This window comes from Schistocerca cancellata, chromosome 3, assembly GCF_023864275.1.
Source record: "Schistocerca cancellata isolate TAMUIC-IGC-003103 chromosome 3, iqSchCanc2.1, whole genome shotgun sequence".
In the NCBI taxonomy this organism is placed as follows: Eukaryota; Metazoa; Arthropoda; class Insecta; order Orthoptera; family Acrididae; genus Schistocerca; species Schistocerca cancellata.
The window spans coordinates 205,960,830-205,980,890 of NC_064628.1; the positions used below are offsets into that span (position 1 = coordinate 205,960,830).

At 42.3% G+C, this 20,061-nt stretch overlaps 1 protein-coding gene across 2 annotated transcripts in view; it reads left to right on the top strand.

The window, feature by feature from the left end:
• Positions 1-19,670, top strand: part of LOC126174819 (uncharacterized) — a 50,036-nt gene extending 30,366 nt beyond the window's left edge. For both annotated transcript variants that reach the window (XM_049921198.1, XM_049921197.1), the window contains exons 2-3: positions 1,437-1,589; positions 19,546-19,670. In XM_049921198.1, coding sequence (XP_049777155.1) covers positions 1,437-1,589; positions 19,546-19,592 — 200 coding nt within the window. In that variant the 3' untranslated portion in view covers positions 19,593-19,670. The remainder of the gene's footprint in view (positions 1-1,436; positions 1,590-19,545) is intronic.
• The last annotated feature ends 391 nt before the right edge of the window (positions 19,671-20,061 follow it).

The following is a 20,061-nucleotide window of genomic DNA, read 5'->3' on the forward strand; positions in this document are numbered from 1 at the left end:
AGAATTTTGGGAGTGGACAAAAGGTGAGGCCTTTGGAAAGGACTGATAATTCTGCAGTATTGGGCTTTTGGAGGACAGGTTCAAAACTGTGTGGTGGATGTGTTTAGGCATTTGGCTGTGTACCGTTTGGAAGGTTGTGGTAGCTGTAGTAGGTATGCAAGGTGGGGTTTGTCAATGGTAATGGCATATGGAGATGGTTTGAAAATAAAACACATAAAAATTATAAATATTCATAAAAGATTAAACAAGTAAGGAGAAAAGAGTTAAAATGAAATAAGATCAATGTAAAAATGGGATGAGATCAAAGTTCACCCCACCCTCAACAAAGCTCTCCCGATACTACATCTAGCAGCCCACCATCCTATACAGTTAACACCATTGATTGCATAAGCATTGAAAATTTTGTTTCAAAGAAGTGTGAACATGTTAAGTGTTTGGTAGGAATGAACAAAATTAAGCAACATGGAAGTTTGGTGATTGTTGTACATAGTTGGAGGCATAGATGACAACAGTTAAGTTTATGCTTGTGCTGTGCACCTGACATCACACACTCTGAAACAGTCAGTGATTGTTCTGAAGTGTTCAGAGCACTCTGATGAGACAACATAGCCAGTGTGAACATCAAACGTGATTGTAGGGTGTTACTTACTGAATCTTTAGCAAATAAGCAAAAATATTTTACATAAGCAAGCAAGACACTTTATTTGCAGGATACGTGCTTTCTCCAATTGCAGAGCCCCTCTATGTGCATTTCACATCGGTTGCTTGGACCAGCAACACTGCAATCTGCATCATACTTTCATCTGTGTGGACCCCCATCATTTGTTAACCAGAAGATATTGTAAATACTTAACTAAGCAGCTGCATTTTGCTTAAAAGAAAAGATACGCCAGTGACAATGTGTAACATTCTCAGAGAACCCTCTACATGTCATTATGAACCAAAAGAATTATTTTTTTTCAAGTAAGCTTCCAGCAACTCACATTCCACCGTATCATTGAGTATATGTTCTGGAGTTAAGTTGAATGTTTGCAGAAAAGAAATAAAAGTGCTAATTTCTTACCAGTGATAGGCACAATGTTTCTCCAAATCACTGATTTTCAGAACCAAATGTTCATTTCTCCTCTTGCACGCTCCCATTCCTTGATGGTTGACAGAGTCCTGAGTTACCTTTTTAATTAACTCTTCATCTTGGTCCATTCTATTTTGCCAGACAAAGGAAGCCCCAATTCAGAAAACTAACTAATTTCATACTGCATGCTTTTGTTTTTTTCGGCTCCTGATTGTGTGTTGAAACATTTCAGTTGTTTTATTTTGTTGACCATTTTCCATGTAGGTAGACAGGTTAAATTGTCACCTGGAACTCAAAATGTGCAATGAAGCTCTATGAATAACTCAGTATGAGAATTTTTACTCACAACAGCCTTTCTTTTCAGTGGTCGCATTGTTTAAGAGGGGATGGAATGAGATACCAGAAGTAATAGGATCTTCGTTTATGGCATTGATTGGATTTGGATTAGCAGGTGTTGGATTATACAATTACTATTCTCATGATGGCAACAATCGTAGGTACAAGGAGTTGTACACAGGTAACAAAAGCTGCTTTTATTTAGTAATAAATATTTGAATTAGTTAACACCAAATTAAGTTATGTAGTTTGGTAACCCATCTGTAATTACTAAAATGACATGTAAAAGTAATGCAGAGTTAAGCAGAAAGAGAATTTTGGGCTTCTGGAATAAAGTGACTCCTTCCTATGGTAAGGAAAAAGGATGAACAGTAAAAATCTACGAACAAGTTCTAAAGTCCAAATACTGTCATTCACAATGCTATATATGGGAGTTATGCTGTATGTTGATCCATCACACACCCCTTGTTCTCTTCATTATGACTGCAGTTACAGGAGGAAAACTCTTTGACTGTCAAAGATTAAAATTTGCCTTCATGTTCTCCTACATCTTGAATTTATTAAAATGAGAGGCCATTGCTGTAACCAGTGCACTTCATTATATTATTGCTGAAATTTCCATTTAGTATGTGTTTGTAACTTGTGTGATGACCAACATCAGCAGTCTGAACAGCATGATCTTTTTTTGCTAGTCAATGACTGCTTATCAGAGGCAGCCCCTGACCAGTGCCAAGTTTCCCGACAGAGACTAATGCTTAAAGTGTAAAAAGTAGTTAAGGAAACACACAATTAAACTGCTAAATTCAACATAACACACTGCAGTGATTAACCAGAATACATACTGCAGTAGTTGGCAACCTAAGCTTGAGCAACCCACCATGGTAAGCTTGAGCAACCCACCATGGTTTCAATAGATGCTAATCTCCATTTTGAATCTTACTTCAAGGCATAAATCTACCTCACTTTCTAATATGATAAAATCAAACAATGGAAAATCCAAGAAGGAACAGTGACAGTATTATGAAAATGATAGACTCATTGGGTAGTGGAGATGTTGAGCCAGGCTGGCCTCACAGCCAGAGACAGTGAGCATGTGGGTGCGAGTTGCATTTGTGTGTGTGTGTGTGTGTGTGTGTGTGTGTGTGTGTTTGTTTGTTTTCATGTCTTCTTCAAAAGAAAGCCTTTTGGTCGAAAGATTACTTGTTTAGCTGTCTCTTTGTTGTGCCTGTCTGAGACTTAGCATCTCAACACTATGGTGATTAGCAATCTATCCTTTTCATAATTTTATAACGTGATAAATTCTCCTTCTTTTGGAAAGCAGAACAGCTCAAGAAAACTGTTTAGTACAAGCCAACACTGAAAGTATGCTGCCTGATAACATCATGACAGTAAGGAAACCATTGTAAGATGCAAATTGACTGACACAAGCTGTAAAGTGCTACAATCAACCCATCCAATGAAATCTATTGTAACTGAAGATGCTGACTTCCAGCTGTGTGAATGCACAGGAACACTACTTAGAAAGTTTAGAGAACCCGCATTTGAAATTCTACTGCCACCAACACAATTTCGTGTATGGGACAGTCGTAGAAAGGAAGTGTCTAGAAGTTGTTTAGGGTACAGTCAGCCAAGAATCGTACAATGACTTGCAGAGTATGTATGTTGATGTAGATTAGGTGTATAATGCCTCTCTTGTAGCACTGGACACTGAAATTGGATGAGTTGCACCTTCTCACTTCCCAAATAAGCCCGTGACAAAACATACTGCTCTTCTCTATTTCCTGTGTCAATCCTACCTGGTAAGGGTCACAGTCTGTGGAATAATACTGATACATCAGTTGAAAAAGTTTCGTAAGTTAGATGCTTCTTAGGTGGACTGTATTATCTGATGATTCTTTCAATGAATCTTATCTTGCAACAGCCTTTCTTATAATCAGTTTTATGTGATTGTTCTATGCTTAATAGCTCCATATCTGTACTTTTAAGATATTTAATTTCTGTGAGTGCTTGCATTGACTATTCACTGATAATGTAACAAAACAATTACCCACTTGATCTTTTCCCATATTTATGCACATCTGTTTACATTGAGGTAAAATGCCAATTCGTGTGTCACAGTTGACCATCTGCAGATGTTTACAACAATTTTGTATCCACACAAAAGTGTACCATCTATGAACAGCCTCAACAAACTTTGAATGTTGTGCACCATGTAGATTTTAAATGTTATTCAACTCCATTAACCACATTATAAACCTAAAGTCACACCAAAATTGCATGAATTTCAAATCACACGAGGAAAAACCTGAGAAGTGTCATTATTCTGAGATGACAATAAAATTTATAAAATAACATTGTAATCCCCAAAACAGAGAAAAGCCATTTGGTCTCTCATTCATCACTACCTAGTGTCAGCCATGCGTGTCAAATCTTTTGGCAGTGACTCCTCTCATTATAAAGGCGTACGAAATGGATGTCTAAAAGTATGCCAGGGAATGTGTAATACTTTACTTTTATCTGTGCACCCTTTGGGATTTCCTGCCCACATTATAGAAACTAGAGATAACGAAAACTCTGGTGAGGGATATATCATGGAGTATTAGGGGAAGGCCATCAGAAGGAATTAGTATCTGTTGGGTTCTGGGAGGCAGCCATGAGGCTGCACAATCGAACAAACTGTAAGAAGCGTCTTGGCTATGAACGCAGTAAACAATGGACACAGCCCAAAATATGCAGTTAGTTATTCAATGTCTGGAGGCTTCTAGCTCACATAATGCAGGAATACAGCAACTATTCATTCATAAAGGATGCTTTTATCTCACTTCAGCAGTTTCAGGTGAACTGCATCTTTTTATTGACTTGACCACTTCATTTACACGTTTAGCAAGTAGAAAACTTGGCATAATGGTTGGGAGTAGAGTATTTGTGTAATGAGATATACAGCTTGAAGGTGTGTGCTTAAGATGATTCTTTCTTGGAATGGACATTAAACATTAGGCAACATTCAAACCATTAAACAACATTGTTTATGTTGCGTCCTGTCCACTCGTCTCGTATAGGACGCTGCATACTCAGAATGCTATACAACAACTCAAGCAAATAACCTTGGTAGTTTTATTTCTATATAGCAGATTAACAATATTTAACTTAAATGTATAAAGGTGTCGCAAGCGATGGGCGACATGCAACATAAATCTGACAAACAATGGAGATGGATCACTACAATCTGATATGGTAGCACTCTCTGCTAGGCCGTGGTAATAGTCTGCGAACCCTGTCCACTAATGTCCAGCCGAGGCTGGCAGGAGCAGTGCTTATATTCACTTCTTGCAGAGGTCGCTCCTATCGTGGCGCAGTCCTTGTCGGTGAGCTATTGGCTGATGTCGCCTCACCACCTTCTGTGGTCTCACATTCCTCCTCTTCATTCTGGCGCTGGGGGCTATGCCAGAACAGTTTACGTGCCTTTGAAGAGCATGTATATTTGCTCCTCAATCATGTAAAGGAGAAGCTATTGTAAAACCAAAGGCCACTGTCTTCTTAAAGTCTTTGAATTTACTTAGACATTCAGTTGTAGGACCACCTATAGTTTAATTTGTGCATTAAACATTTTCCTCTGGCATGTGTGCAAACAAATTGTGATACTATGGCTCAATTTCGTGTTTGTAGCAACTGCTGTGGTTGTTTTTTTAACATCAGTGGGTGGGATAGAAAATTCCAGCTGGTAAGATCAACAAACACATGACGATGTTACCAATACAGAGCAAGCTTTGAAGAGAGATAACTCATTGAGACTCCCACAGAAACCATTTTGAAGCTAGAAACCTTTGACACAGTAGTGCCAGACATTCAAATCGAACATTGACTGGTTAAGTAATAGTCAGTGTCAATAAAATTCACCAACAGCCATGTAATTTAAGATGTTATTTTACTTTATTTTGAAGGCTACCAGTTACAGCATTTCATTATGCCACCTTCAGGCCCCATATGCACCTCTCCAAATGAACAAAAATGTGATATAGAGCCTTAAATCACTGAATGTTGTGAATTCTGTCATTACACCAGGGCTTAATTCGAAAACTTGATGGCAAGATGCGGAGCTGGTAAATAACACGTAAAATACTGAGGTCTCAATTTCAGCTATTCGTTGAATTGAAGGAAGTCAACTAGAGAGGGAATCTGCTTAGCAGATTATTGAATGGCTCTTGTAAGATGTACATAGTTCAGAATAAGTTGTGCAATATGCATACTAAATACTAAAATGCTGCATATGGATTGCAGGCCAAACTTACTACGAAGAACCAGGATAAGAAGTACACTGTATGGGAGGAGGTTTTTTATTAACCATGTGAGATCTCGTTAAAATCTGATAACTACCTCAGTCTACAATGTTCTTCAACCCAACTGTTGCATCTTTAAATATGAACTTTTATTGCATTCATTGACTAGCAAAAGCCTCAAGTAGAAAATTAGTTTTGTATAAACTAAGGCAAGAGAAGACATAGCAATTTTAATTATGACTGGCAGTGTGGGGGAAAGCCTAATTGCATGAAGATGGCAATAAGATCAGAGGAGTCACAGGAAATGTAAGGAATGTAAAAAGATGGAATGACTTAGTCACTTTTCAGCCAATCAGTTCGCTAGAGTCTATAGGCAAGAACACAGGTACCCAGTACAATAGTGAAATTGAGAGTGAAATCCACAGTAGAAATTGATTTGGAAGTCTGAGAAGTTATAAATGGTAGTTCACGAAAAACTAGGTAAAGAATAAACTAAGAAAAGGAGTGAAGGATAAAGAAAGGTGATAAACTACAACCAGATTCCAGTAAGTAAAGAGAAATGTCATTGGTTATACCTAGTGCTAGAAGTAGTTATCACAATGTGGAAATATCTGTATATTTTGATATATTATGTGATAAATCACATTTAATTATTTTAACATGATATTATGATCAGTTGATTGCCTACAATTCCATTAATTGTTCATTTAATCAACTACACATAAAGTAATGGTTTCAATGATACAGCTTATTCAATACAACTACAGTGAAACCCTTATTGTATGTTTTCATGTGGTTCAGACTTAAAAAATGCAAAATTGAGGAAAATGCAGAATCGAGGAAAATGTTAAAACCCCCAAACTATGAGCAAAAACACATGCAATTGGCATGTACTTTGAAGCGCCAAAGAAACTGGTATAGGCATGCGTGTTCAAATACAGAGATATGTAAACAGGCAGAATATGGCACTGTGGTCAGCAAAGCCAACAAGTACCTGGTGCAGTTGTCAGATCAGTTACTGCTGCTACAATGGCAGATTATCAAGATTTAAGTGTGTTTGAACTTGGTGTTATAGTCAGCACACGAGCAATCGGACACAGCATCTCTGAGGTAGTGATGAAATGGGGATTTTCCCCTATGAACATTTCACAAGTGTACCATGAATATCTCCCCCCCCCCCCCCCCCCCCCCCCTGCGGGTTCGGGGGTAAGAATAGGCCCGCGGTATTCCTGCCTGTCGTAAGAGGCGACTAAAAGGAGTCTCAACTGTTTCGGCCTTTAATATGATGGTCCCCTAAGGGGTTTGACCACTACATTTCAAAATTTTCCGTTAGTGCGTACCATTTGGGGAAGGACGCCTTACGTGGTGCATCTTACATCCATCTTGCCCTAAGATCTGGCACACCCAGTATTGTCACGGAGTTGGATGTACATCGAGCTTCCGGCCACGTCCGCTGAAGTGTGTTCCGGATAGCATACATTCCCTCCATTGTGCACTTCCATCTTTGCACTCGTGATGTACATGGATATTTCGACAACCGACATCCAGCACGGTAGCCAGTCCGTTGTGGTGGGGTCGTCATGTACCCTCTTGGTGGTAGCCCCCTGACTACACAGGGATCGCACTGCTGATGCCTGAGCTGCTACCTCCCCACGTATGCCAAGGAGTAGGTGCCTATCCCTCTGGGGCATCGGGACTCCCTGCAAAGGCCATCCTGCCAGGTGGTCTTTGCTGTGGCTGGGTGGCGCCCGTGGGGAGAGCCCCTGGTCGGAGTGAGTGGCATCAGGGCGGATGACACACAATGAAGCGTGGTACATCATCTATCGCTGGTGGGCCTCCCCCAGCAGTCTCTAAGCGATCGAGGTCTAATCTCAATGGCAAGCAATTCAATCCAAGATCATTTCCCTCCCTGGCCATTCCATGGGAGGAACGCATGGCTAAAGACAGCAGTGGAGATTATTCACCCCGGTACCTTGTCTGTACACGAGTTGATGGTGAATCTTTTATGCAAACCAAGCCTCAGTTTTTTGTGGAGCATTTAGAGGACAAGTTCGGGGAGGTGGAGGGCTTGTCCAAAATGCGCTCTGAGTCGGTTCTCATCAAAACAGCATCCTCTGCCCAGTCACGGAGGTTGCTCACTTGTGACAAGTTGGGGGATGTTTCCGTCACCATCACTCCCCATAAAAGTTTAAACATGGTCCCCAGGGTATTATATTCCACAGGGATCTTCTGCTGCAGTCCGACGATGAACTACGCGCCAATCTAGAACGACGGCGTGTTCACTTTGTCCGGCGCGTCCATCGGGGTCCGAGGGATCATCAGGTAGCCACCGGTGCCTTCATCTTGGCCTTCGAAGGTGATGTTTTACCCGAAAAGGTCAAGGTGATGGTTTACCGCTGTGATGTGAAGCCATATATCACTCCTCCGATGCGGTGTTTTAAATGCTGGAAGTTTGGGCACATGTCATCCCGCTGTACTTCCGGCATGACATGTCGAGATTGTGGACGTCCTTCGCATCCCGATACTCCAAGTGCTCTGCCTCCCATCTGTGTTAACTGTGGAGAACACCATTCCCCCTGCTCGCCGGACTGTAGGATCTTCCAGAAAGAACAGAAGATAATGGAGTATAAAACCCTGGACCGCCTGACCTACTCTGAGGCTCGGCAGAAATATGAGAGGCTCCATCCTGTGCCAATGACGACAACGTACGCCGCTGCTGCAACGACGGTTCTTCCATCTCCTGTGTCGTCCCGTACGGTTGGTTCTCTGATTGGTCAGCATCCAACAGCCCCCTTGATTGTGGGGGGCACTTCACACCCTGTTGCTCCTGCTCTATCTTCTTCAGGAGCAACACCCTCCCAACCGTCGGGGACATCAGCTCCCCCTTCCCAGCCGGAGAAGTGTAAGACTTCTTCGGCTATTCTCGCCAGGAAGGGATCCCTTGGGGACCTCCCTTCACAAGTTCTGACCAGTGGCAAAGTGGATGCCCGCAAGTGGTTGAAACAACCACCAGTCCCTGGTCATAGGGCCTCACGGTCGTCGTCTGTCCCTGAGACTGACCCAGTGAAGTCCATGAAGCCTGAACCACCGAAGGCACAGCGCGACAAGCAGAAAAAGAAGGAAGTCCCCAAGACCAATGATCTTGTGGTGGCACCCGTCCCACCGCTTCCTACAAGCTCTGCCTCTGTGGACGAGGTGGAGATTCTGGCGTCCGCTGAGGACCTCGATCTCGCCGGTCTCTCGGACGCAATGGATAGCATTAGCACGGGTGCTCCATCGGAGGCAGCAGATGACCCAGCGGCGTAATCTGCCTTCCCAGTCCCGTCACACCTTTCACAGACAAGGACACTACCATCCTCCAGTGGAACTGCAGTGGTTTCTTCCACCATCTAGCTGAGCTCCGCCAACTTATCAGTCTTCACCCTTTCTTCTGCATTGATCTTCAGGAAACTTGGTTTCCAGCAATGCGAACCCCCGCCCTTCGAGGCTATCGGGGTTATTATAAGAACCGAGCAGCTTATGAAAGGGTGTCTGGTGGCGTCTGCATCTTTGTCCTTAACTCTCTTCACAGCGAGTCTGTCCCTCTACAAACAGCTTTCGAGGCTGTCATTGTTAGGGTGTGGACGCCACAGGCTATTAGCGTCTGTAGTCTTTACCTTCCACCGGATGGTGATGTCGCGCAGCATGAGCTGGCTGCGCTGCTAGCCCAATTGCCTTCACCTTTCTTCTTACTGGGCGAATTCAATGCCCATAACCCTCTGTGGGGTGGGTCAGTGGCAACAGGTCGAGGCGCAACCATTGAGCATTTATTGGCACAGCTCGATCTTTCACTCTTAAATGATGGTTCCTTCACACACTTCAGTGTGGCTCATGGAACGTACTCCGCCATCAACCTTTCGATCTGTAGCCCTAGCCTCTTACCGTCTCTCAATGGAGAGTGCATGATGACTTGTGTGGCAGTGACCAATTTCCGATCCTTCTGTCACTGCCGCAATGTCACTCTTCTGGGCGCCCCAGCAGGTGGGCTATGAATAAGGCTGACTGGGACTTGTTCTCCTCCATTGCCGCTCTCTAATGCCGACATTGATGCGGTGGTTCACTCAGTCGCCACCGGCATCGTTACTGCTGCCGAATCTGCCATTCCCCGTTCTTCTGGGTCCCCTCGGCGGCGGACTGTGCCTTGGTGGTCGCCTGAGATCGCTGCAGCGATTAAAGATCGCCGGCGGGCGCTCCAGCATCACAAGCGACATCTCTGCATTGACCACCTCATCACCTTCAAACGGCTGCATGCACGGGCCCGCCGCCTTATCCACCAAAGCAAGCAAGAGTGCTGGGAGCGGTATGTGTCCACCATTGGCCTCCATGTCACTCCATCGCAGGTCTGGGCCAAGATCTGACGCCTCTACGGCCATCGGACCCCAGTCAGCGTCCCTGCGCTCTCACTGAATGAATGGAGCAGTTTATACAGACTCCGACGTCATTGCAAGCCGCTTGGCAGAGCATTTTGCTATGAGTTCTGCTTCTGCGAATTACCCCCTGGCCTTCCGCTCCATTAAAGAGCGGATGGAGCGTCGGAGCCTTTCGTTTCGCACCCACCATCCAGAATCGTACAATGTTCCATTCAGTGAGTGGGAATTCCGCAGTGCCCTTGCCGCTTGTCCTGATACCGCTCCTGGACCAGATAGCATCCACTGCCAGATGCTGAAACACCTTTCAGTGGACTGCCAGCGACGGCTCCTCGACCTTTACAACCGTATTTGGGTCGAGGGTGAGTTTCCGTCGCAATGGCGGGAAAGTATCATTATCCCCATTCTGAAACCAGGCAAGAACCCTTTGGAGGTGGACAGCTACCACCCCATTAGCCTCACCAACGTTCTTTGCAAGCTTCTCGAACGGATGGTGAGCCGGCGCTTGAATTGGGTACTGGAGTCTCGGGGCCTTCTGGCTCCGTCTTAGGGTGGGTTCCGTAAAGGCCGCTCCGCCGCCGACAATCTGGTGAGCCTGGAGTCGGCCATCCGTACTGCCTTTGCCCGCCATCAGCACCTGGTCGCTGTCTTTTTCGACATGCGGAAGGCGTACGATACGACATGGCGTCATCACATCCTTTCTACGCTTCATAGATGGGGTCTTCGGGGCCCTCTGCCGATCTTTCTCCGCAATTTCCTGTCGTATCGTACCTTCCGCGTGCAAGTCGCAGCCTCCTATAGTTCCTCCCATGTCCAGGAGAACGGTGTGCCACAGGGTTCTGTTTTAAGTGTCTGCCTGTTTTTAATAGCCATTAATGGGCTAGCTGCGGCCGTGGGAAATTCTGTCTCCGCTTCCCTGTATGCTGACGACTTCTGCCTTTACTACAGCTCTACTGGCATTGCAGCTGTTGAGCGTCAGCTGCAGGGCGCTATCCGCAAGGCGCAGTCTTGTGCTGTAGCTCATGGGTTCCAGTTTTCGGCCTCCAAGACCCACGTTATGCATTTCTGCCGGCGCCGAACAGTCCATCCTGAGCCCCGGCTTTATCTCGACGACGAACGTCTTGCTGTGGTGGAGACCCACAGGTTTTTGGGTGTAGTTTTAGATGCCCGGTTGACTTGGCTGCCTCATATCCGGCAGCTCAAACATGCGTGTTGGCAGCATCTCAATGCTCTGCAATGCTTGAGCCACACCCGCTGGGGCACCGACCGATCTACCCTGTTATGGCTCTACCAGGCGTTAATTCAGTCTCGCCTGGATTATGGGAGCCTGGCTTATGGCTCAGCATCCTCATCTGCGTTGCGGGTGCTGGACCCAGTCCTCCATAGCGGGATTCGCCTTGCCACTGGTGCTTACCGCACCAGCCCTGTGGACAGCATACTAGTGGAGGCAGGTGTCGCTCCCCAGCGGTTACGACGCCAACAATTACTGGCTGCTTATGCTGCCCATGTTTTTAGCTTGCCTGGGCATCCAAATTACCATGTCCTGTTCCCACAGTCTGTCGTCCATCTGCCAGACCATCGGCCCCGGTCGGGTTGTCCAATCGCCGTACGCGTCAAGGAGCTTCTCTCCGGGCTTGGGTTTTTCCGTGTTCCACCTCCTTTCCGGGCACCTCTGCGTACACCCCCGTGGTGTGTGCCTCGCCCTTGCCTTCGGCTCGACTTGGCACAGGGCCCGAAGGACTCAGTCCCTCCAGAGGCCTTCCGCCGATGCTTTTATTCCATCCTGGCCACGTATCAGGGTTCTGGCATTGTTTACACTGACGGCTCGATGGTTGCTGGTCGAGTCGGTTATGCGCTAACTCTAGGGGACCATTCCGAACAATCTTCCTTGCCGGCTGGCTGCAGTGTTTACACTGCTGAGCTGGTCGCCATCTTTCGTGCCCTAGAGTATATCCGCTCCTGCTCAGGTGAGTCCTTCGTTATCTGTAGCGATTCCCTGAGCGGTTTACAAGCTCTCGACCAGTGTTTCCCTCGTTCCCGTCTGGTGATGGCTACCGGGAGTCCCTGCATACTCTTGCACGTCGCGGCCGCTCTGTGGTCCTTGTGTGGACCCCAGGCCATGTTGGGATACCCGGCAATGAGAATGTTGACCGCCTGGCGAAAGGGGCCACCAGTAAACCACCTCTGGAGATTGGCCTCCCGGTGACTGATTTGCAGGCACTGTTACGCCACAAAGTTTTCGATTTCTGGGACACTGAATGGCGCAACCTGCCCGTGCCAAACAAAATCCGTCGTATCAAGGAGATAACGACTGTTTGGCGGTCATCCATGCGAGCCACCCGCAGGGACTCAGTCGTCCTTTGTCGGCTCCGCATTGGCCACACCCGACTGACGCACAGTTATTTACTGTGTCGTGAGGATCCACCTCTTTGTCGTTGTGGGGCGTACTTGACGGTGGTCCATATTCTGTTGGAGTGCGCCCTTTTAACTGTGCTCAGGCAGACTTTTGCGCTACCTGATACACTCCCTGCGCTTTTAACTGACGACTCTGCCATAGCGGACTTAGTTTTGCATTTTATTCGGGCGAGGGGATTTTATCGCTTAATGTAAATGTGTGTGTTTTTTGTGTTGATTCTGGCCTATGACCTACGATTTTAGTCTGCTTTTTTAATGCGTTTCTCGGTGGTTGCCTTTTCTCTTTTTTCTCTATGGTCGGCCAACCACCGTCACGCTCGGTGTTGTTTTAATTTGTTTTGTCTGTTCTTTGTCGGGGTATTTCTTGTCCTGTGTCGTCTGCTGTCTTTCCTGTTGTTCGTTTTTATTCTCTTTGGGTGGTTTTAATTTTTTTTTGGAAAAAGGGACCGATGACCATCTCAGTCTGGTCCCTTTAATCCCACAAACCAACCAACCATGAATATCAGGCACATGGTAAAACATCAAAGCTCCATCATCACTGCGGTCGGAAAAGGATCCTGCAAGAACAGGACCAACAATGACTGAAGAGAATCTTTCAACATGACAGAAGTGCAACCCTTCTACAAATTGCCACAGATTTCATTTCTGAGCCATAATTTGTGGCAGTAGTGTATTTGGAAATGGCTCAATGACCTCGTTCATCATTAGCAGAAGTGATAAATGGTTCAAATGGCTTTAAGCACTATGGGACTTAACATCTGTGGTCATCAGTCCCCTAGAACTTAGAACTACTTAAACCTAACTAACTTAAGGACATCACACACATCCATGCCCGAGGCAGGATTCGAACCTGCGACCGGAGCAGTCGCGCGGTTCCGGACTGAGCGCCTAGAACCGCTAGACCACCGCGGCCGGCAGCAGAAGTGATAGTCTTTCCAATTACATACCCAACAGTATTAATAGTGTCAAAACCCACTTTTTTCTAATAAGTCTGTTGTATGACATAAAATTCTGAAATTTCTTTTTTATTTATTTATTTACGCTTCAAGTTCCGTAGGACCAAATTGAGGAGCAAATCTCAAAGGTCATGGAACATGTCAGTACATGAGATTACAACATAAAAGTAATAACAGATAAAAATAAATGTTCGTGAACCTGAAAAAAGTCAGTCCAAAAGCTTAAGTAAACGCTATCAGCAATAGAATAAGAATCAGTTAAATTTTCCGAGGAACTCCTCGACAGCATAGGACTGACCCATGAGGAAACTCTTCAGCTTTGATTTGAAAGCGCGTGGATTACTGCTAAGATTTTTGAATTCGAGTGGCAGCTTATTGAAAATGGATGCAGCAGTATACTGCACACCTTTTTGCACAAGAGTTAAGGGAGTCCAATTCAAATGCAGGTTTGATTTCTGCCGCATATTAACAGAGTGAAAGCTGCTTATTCCTGGGAATAAACTAATATTGGTAACAAGAAACGACAATAAGGAATAGACATATTGAGAGGCCAATGTTAAAATACCCAGATTCGTGAACAGAGGTTGACAAGAGGTTCGTAAACTCACACCACTTACTGCCCAAACCATCTGTTTCTGAGCCAAAAATGTCCTTGTAGAATGGGAAGAGTTACCCCAAAATGTAATACCATACGACATAAGTGAATGAAAATAAGCAAAGTAGACTAATTTTTGTGTCTAAGTATCACTCACTTTCGATACCGTTCGAATAGTTAAACTGGCAGTATTAAGTCTTTGAACAAGATCCTGAACATGGGCTTTCCACAACAGCTTACTATCTATTTGAACACCTAGAAATTTGAACTGTTCAGTTTCACTAATCATATGCCCGTTCTGTGAAATTAAAATGTCAGGTTTTGTTGAATTGTGTGTTAGAAACTGTAAAAACTGAGTCTTACTGTGATTTAATGTTAGTTAAAGCCATGAACTGAGATCATGTGCTGCACTATTTGAAACCGAGTCAATGTTGCACACAACATCCTTTAGTACCGAGCTAGTATCATCAGAAAACAGAAATATTTTAGAGTTAAATGTAATACTAGAGGGCATATCATTTATATACATAAGGAACAGGAATGGCCCCAACACTAATCCCTGGGGTACCACCCACTTGACAGTACCCCCACTCAGATCCCACGTCACAGCCGTTATCAACATTGTGAATAATGACCTTTTGCTGCCTGTTGCTAAAGTAAGAGGTGAACCAATTGTGAGCTACTCCCCATATTCCATAATGATCCAACGTCTGGGACAATATTTTATGATCAACACAATCAAATGCCTTAGTTCAATAAAAAAATGTGCCAAGCGTTCGAAACTTTTTGCTTAGCCCATCCAGTACCTCACAGAGAAAAGAGAATGTGCCTTTTCAGTAACTTTTGAAAACACTGATGGCATAGAAACAGATCTAAAATTATCTACATTATCCCTTTCTCCCTTTTTATAATGCAGCTTTACTACTGAGTACTTTAATCGCTGAGGGAATTGGCCATTCCTAAAGGAAAAATTACAAATATGGCTAAATACAGGGCTTACATGTGCAGCACAGTACTTTAATATTCTGCTAGACACTCCATCATAACCATGAGAGTCATTAATCTTCAGTGATTTAATTATTGACTCAATCTCCCTCTTATCTGTATCACAGAGGAGTATTTCAGACGTCAATCTCGGAAAGGCATCTGCTAAGAAAGTTATGGTTTCCTTTAGAAACTAAATTTTTATTTAATTCACCAACAATGCTCAGAAAAGATAAATAAATACTGTACATATATCTGATTTATCAGTAACAGAAATATTTTTTACTACAAACTGACTTATCATCAACCTTGTGCTGCTGATCAGACACTTCCTTCACAACTGACTATATGGTTTTAATTTTATCCTGTGAATTAACTATTCTATTTGCATACCACATACTCTTTGCCTTCCTAATAACATTTTAAGCACCTTACAATTTTGTTTGTAATGGGCTACTGTAGCTTGATTGTGACTACTTCTAACATTTTGATATAATTCCCGCTTTGTTTTACATGATATCCTTATCTCACTAGTCAGCCACCCGGGCTGTCCATTACTGCTAGTACCCCATTTAGAATGTTCTAATGGAAAGCAACTCTCAAAGACCATGAGAAATGTGTTACGGAAAGCATTGTATTTATGATCTGTGTTATCAGCACTATAAACATCTTGCCACTCTTGTTCCTTGACAAGTTTTAAAAAACACTCTATTGCTGTTGAATTAACTTTCCTACATAGTTTATAATTAAATATGACATTGGTTTGAGTACAAAAGCCTTTTAGGGTTAAAATTTGTGCATCATGGTCTGGAAGGCCATTCACGCTTTCACTAACAGAATGCCCATCTAGTAATGAAGAATGAATAAAAATATTGTCTATGACTGTGCTACTGTTCCCCTGCACCCTATTTTGAAAAAACGCACAGTTTGCATCAGATCATGTGAATTTAGGAGATCTATTAACATCCTTTTTCTTGCACAGTCATATACAAAATTAATATTGAAGTCACCACATATAACTACTTTCTGGTACTTCCTACAAAGTGAATCAAGAACCCTCTCTAGCTTGAGCAAAAATGCTCTGAAGTCGGAGTTAGGGGACCTATAAACAACAACAATTAGAAGTTTAGTATCACTAAATTCAACTAACTCTGCACAACTTTCAAATATCTGTTCAGTGCATTGTCGTGATAAGTCTATTGATTCAAATGGAATACTGTTTTCTACGTGCAGAGCCACTCCCCCACCCTGCAAGGAACTCCTTGAGAAACAGCTAGCTAATCTGTACCCTGGTAAAGGAAGCCTCTGAATTGTTTGTTTATCGATTTGTGATTTGGTTATGTCATTTGACTTTGAGTGTCAGTAAAATTTCTACCTGGGAGGAGAAGAATGAGATTCTCGCACTGACTTTGATTTATAGCTTCTGTGGCTGTTTATACTATATAATCCTGTGCTTAAGGAATTTCTAATGTTTTATAGGCTAAGGTCTGTAAACTTAGTACATAGTGAGCTAAACTAAGTGGTGAGCTCATTTTACATGGGTTATAGCTCATTTTACACGTGTTATTTGGTGTGGTAGCTGGGCTGGCTGTTGGGTGACGTAACAAGTTGCCTGGCAATAAGAGCTCACTACCCAGAAATGACAGACATTGCCTTGATTCTGACGAAGCATATTCTTCAAGAGTCAGTATTTCAGTTGAAAAGGTTGATGGATATTCTTGCTGAATACAGTATATCAGATATACATACAAAAACACAAGACTTAATTTAAGTGGCACAAGAAAAGGTGACTGCTTGGCCCCTTCATCAAATATTGACTCGGTCCAGAACACTTCACGTCAACTGTCACATTTTTCCATTGCTGCCGCAACCTAGCAGTAGTTGTATCAAAATTGCACGGTGTAGCTAAATGTTGCGAGTTGTGTTGGCAGTGCCGATTGTGGATTATGTCAGTATTTCCTCTTTCACATCTCCCATCTCCACAACAGTCTAAAACATCCTCTTAACTCCACCACCTCTCATAACTTTTGTACTCCGTCAAATAGTATAAAGCCAAGTGAGGCTCTGAGTAAGAATGTAGAATTGAGGCAAGCCTTACTAGAAAGAAATGTAAAATCGGAGAACTTTTAGCATTGAACTTACGGGTTTTTCACAGGGGCTATGAGTTTATTGTGTAGTATCATGAGAAGTATAAAATCAAAGAGCGTAAAATCAAAGTTCCACTCTTATCACTAACTTCGTATGTACAGCCATGTTCTATTTAAAATTTTGAATGAAGTACATTGTATTACATAATTCATGTAATGCCCTTAAATCTTCTGGTGTGGTTGTCTTTCCTTATTGGCAAAAGCCTTTATCACATTATTTCTGGACTTTGTAACATACCTATAGTGCCTATGATAAAGTTTCCACTCTGCTACGGAGTGTGTGTTCATACAAAACTTACTGTCAGATTGAATCTGTGCGCCAAACCAAGACTTAAACTCAGGACCTTTGCCTTTTGCAGGCAAGTGGTCAGCCAACTGGTTGAGCACTTTCTCACAACAGACAAAGGTACTGAGTTTCATACCTACAGGGACTGATCACTCCACATCTGAGTTTCATACTTGTCACAGAGAAGTCTGTGAAAAGGGGCAGAATATATTGGCAATCTTCAGTTCCATTAATCACAGGAACAAGATGAAGAGTTTATGCCAAGTCACAAAGATTGCATTGGCAGCAATAAAAAGTTGTTCAGTATCATAAAGTATCAGGCTAATCTGCTGATTAGTTTTGTTTGTGTGGGTTTTTTAAGTCGTCATGTTGCATTATTTCATTCAGACAAACAAATTGGTATTCTACGTATGATAAAATTCTTTGTTTTAAATTATTTATCACCAATAAAAATTTGTCAAAAACTGAAAAAGTCTCTTCCTCCATTTCAAACAGTTGAAGATAGGTAGCTGAGTTCAAAGATAGCTCTTACTCCCTTAAAGTTGATCCTCTTCAAGAACTACACCCACATATGAAAACATAACAAAAATGCAGAGCATGTCATTTATAGTTAATTTCTCATCAGTGTTTGGATGTTTGTAGAAAGATTCCATATTATTATATGTGCTGCATTTTTACTGTGAGTAAGGTTATGATCTTCACTCAGGAAATGAAGCAGCAGTCCAACTAGTGACTCAGTTGCTAGAAAAGTTTTTACTGAATTATAAATGGGACAGATAATTTTGCAATTGGTAAAACCATGCAGTCTACCTGATTAAGAAGATGAAAAGCTATTGGAGAAGAGATGTGGATAGAAAAAGAAGGAAAAAATCCTTATTTTGCAGTACAAAGTGCTTGCCCACAAAGATGCTTCTGCAATAAGAAAAATTTTAAGAATTCTAGTGTGATTTCTGGATACATGTAAAGAAGGTTATGGCTAGAAAATCTTGTGTGTGCAGTGAAGAGATCTGGCTGGCTTGGCAGTTATTATCAAGTCTTTTAGAACCACCAAATCGATTCACTACAAAAATGTTAGACATGGAGCAGCTAATTTAGTACCCTTGTAGTTTGAAAATCTATTTAACTATGTTATTGTTTGTAGAAACTGTTACTGAGTAGCAGAACATCTGAAATTTTAGCAGTTTCCGATGTCATTTAATAATATAATTAGCCTGTTAGTGCTTCAAGGAACATTTATTGTTGCTGAGGTAGCAGAAACCAATTGTATTTATTTTAGTCAGAGAAAAAATTAACATTTTTTATCTTTGTGTTAGCATCTGCAGAAAACTGCTTTCCTGCCCTGTTTATGCCGCGGAACTCTGTATTAAGGCAAACATAAATTGTTGAAATTCCCTGACTTCTGAGCTCTGTAACGTCGTCAGAAAATACTAAAGGAAATGTTAAGATGTAGTATTGCTTTTAATTTTGAATTTCTGTATGAGGGTTAGTAATGAAGTTTGTTTTCATATTAAAAAAGTAGCCATGTTGTTTGTTTCTAGACAAGAAAGAAAAAGTGTGTATTAACAGTTCGATTTTCAAAAAGTTCTCAGTATTTTCCACACCACTGGTAAGGAAATAGTTCGTTCATGTGTTGTTTACCATTATTGATTTTTCAGTGTAAATTAGTTTTTTATTGCAGATCTAATGCACTACACACATGGTTGCTATGTTCTGACAACTACAGATTTGGCATTTGAGATAGTAATACATAATAATCTTATTGGGGAAGCAATTTACTTCTGCTCTGTCTTCACACCATACTACAATGTACCAGAAGGCTGTATCTTTAAAATTACTAATGGTTGCCTCAATGTGCTTACTCCACATGGCTATTTAGTATCTAATCAAATAGCTAATAACTTCAAAATTCAAGCATTGTTTGATCCTGGACCTTCATGTGACTGTTTGTTGTAATATTTTGGCTGTGGTGTGTGCTCATGACATAGCTATTTGTAAGAATTGTCTATGGTAGTAAATTTGTGGAAATTTATTTTAGAGTTTGAAGTCTGACATTCACTTTCTACTTTTTCAGTATACAGATCCGATGACCCAAGAGCAGCCAGAATCCGGAAGGACTAGTTCATAATACTGAGGCACTTCAGATTCAGTGTAGATAAGGTTTCTAATGATTAAATCGGATATACAAATTTTTTGTTACTCAATGTGTTTTCTTTTGTAAATGATTTCCTCTCTGTGGAACAACTTAGCTCCAAATAATATTTAACAACAGATAACTGTAATGACATTAACACTGTTATAGCACAAAAAGCAACAACCTTTTCTGTAAATAGTAATATTTAGGCTACAGTTTTGCAGCAGTTTATTGGAGACTTCCCCACGAATGTTGTTTATTGAAGAAAATATTATTCCACTGCTAATAAAACCATGTAAAAAAATAGATGTAGTTCTGGAATTTACCTACCATTAAAAATTTAAGTTAAGAATTATAGCATTCCACACATATTTTACTATTTAAAATTCTATCACAACTTTGGTAAACGAAGTAACAGCAAAGGAAAGCAACAATTTTCCATTCCAGCATTTGAAT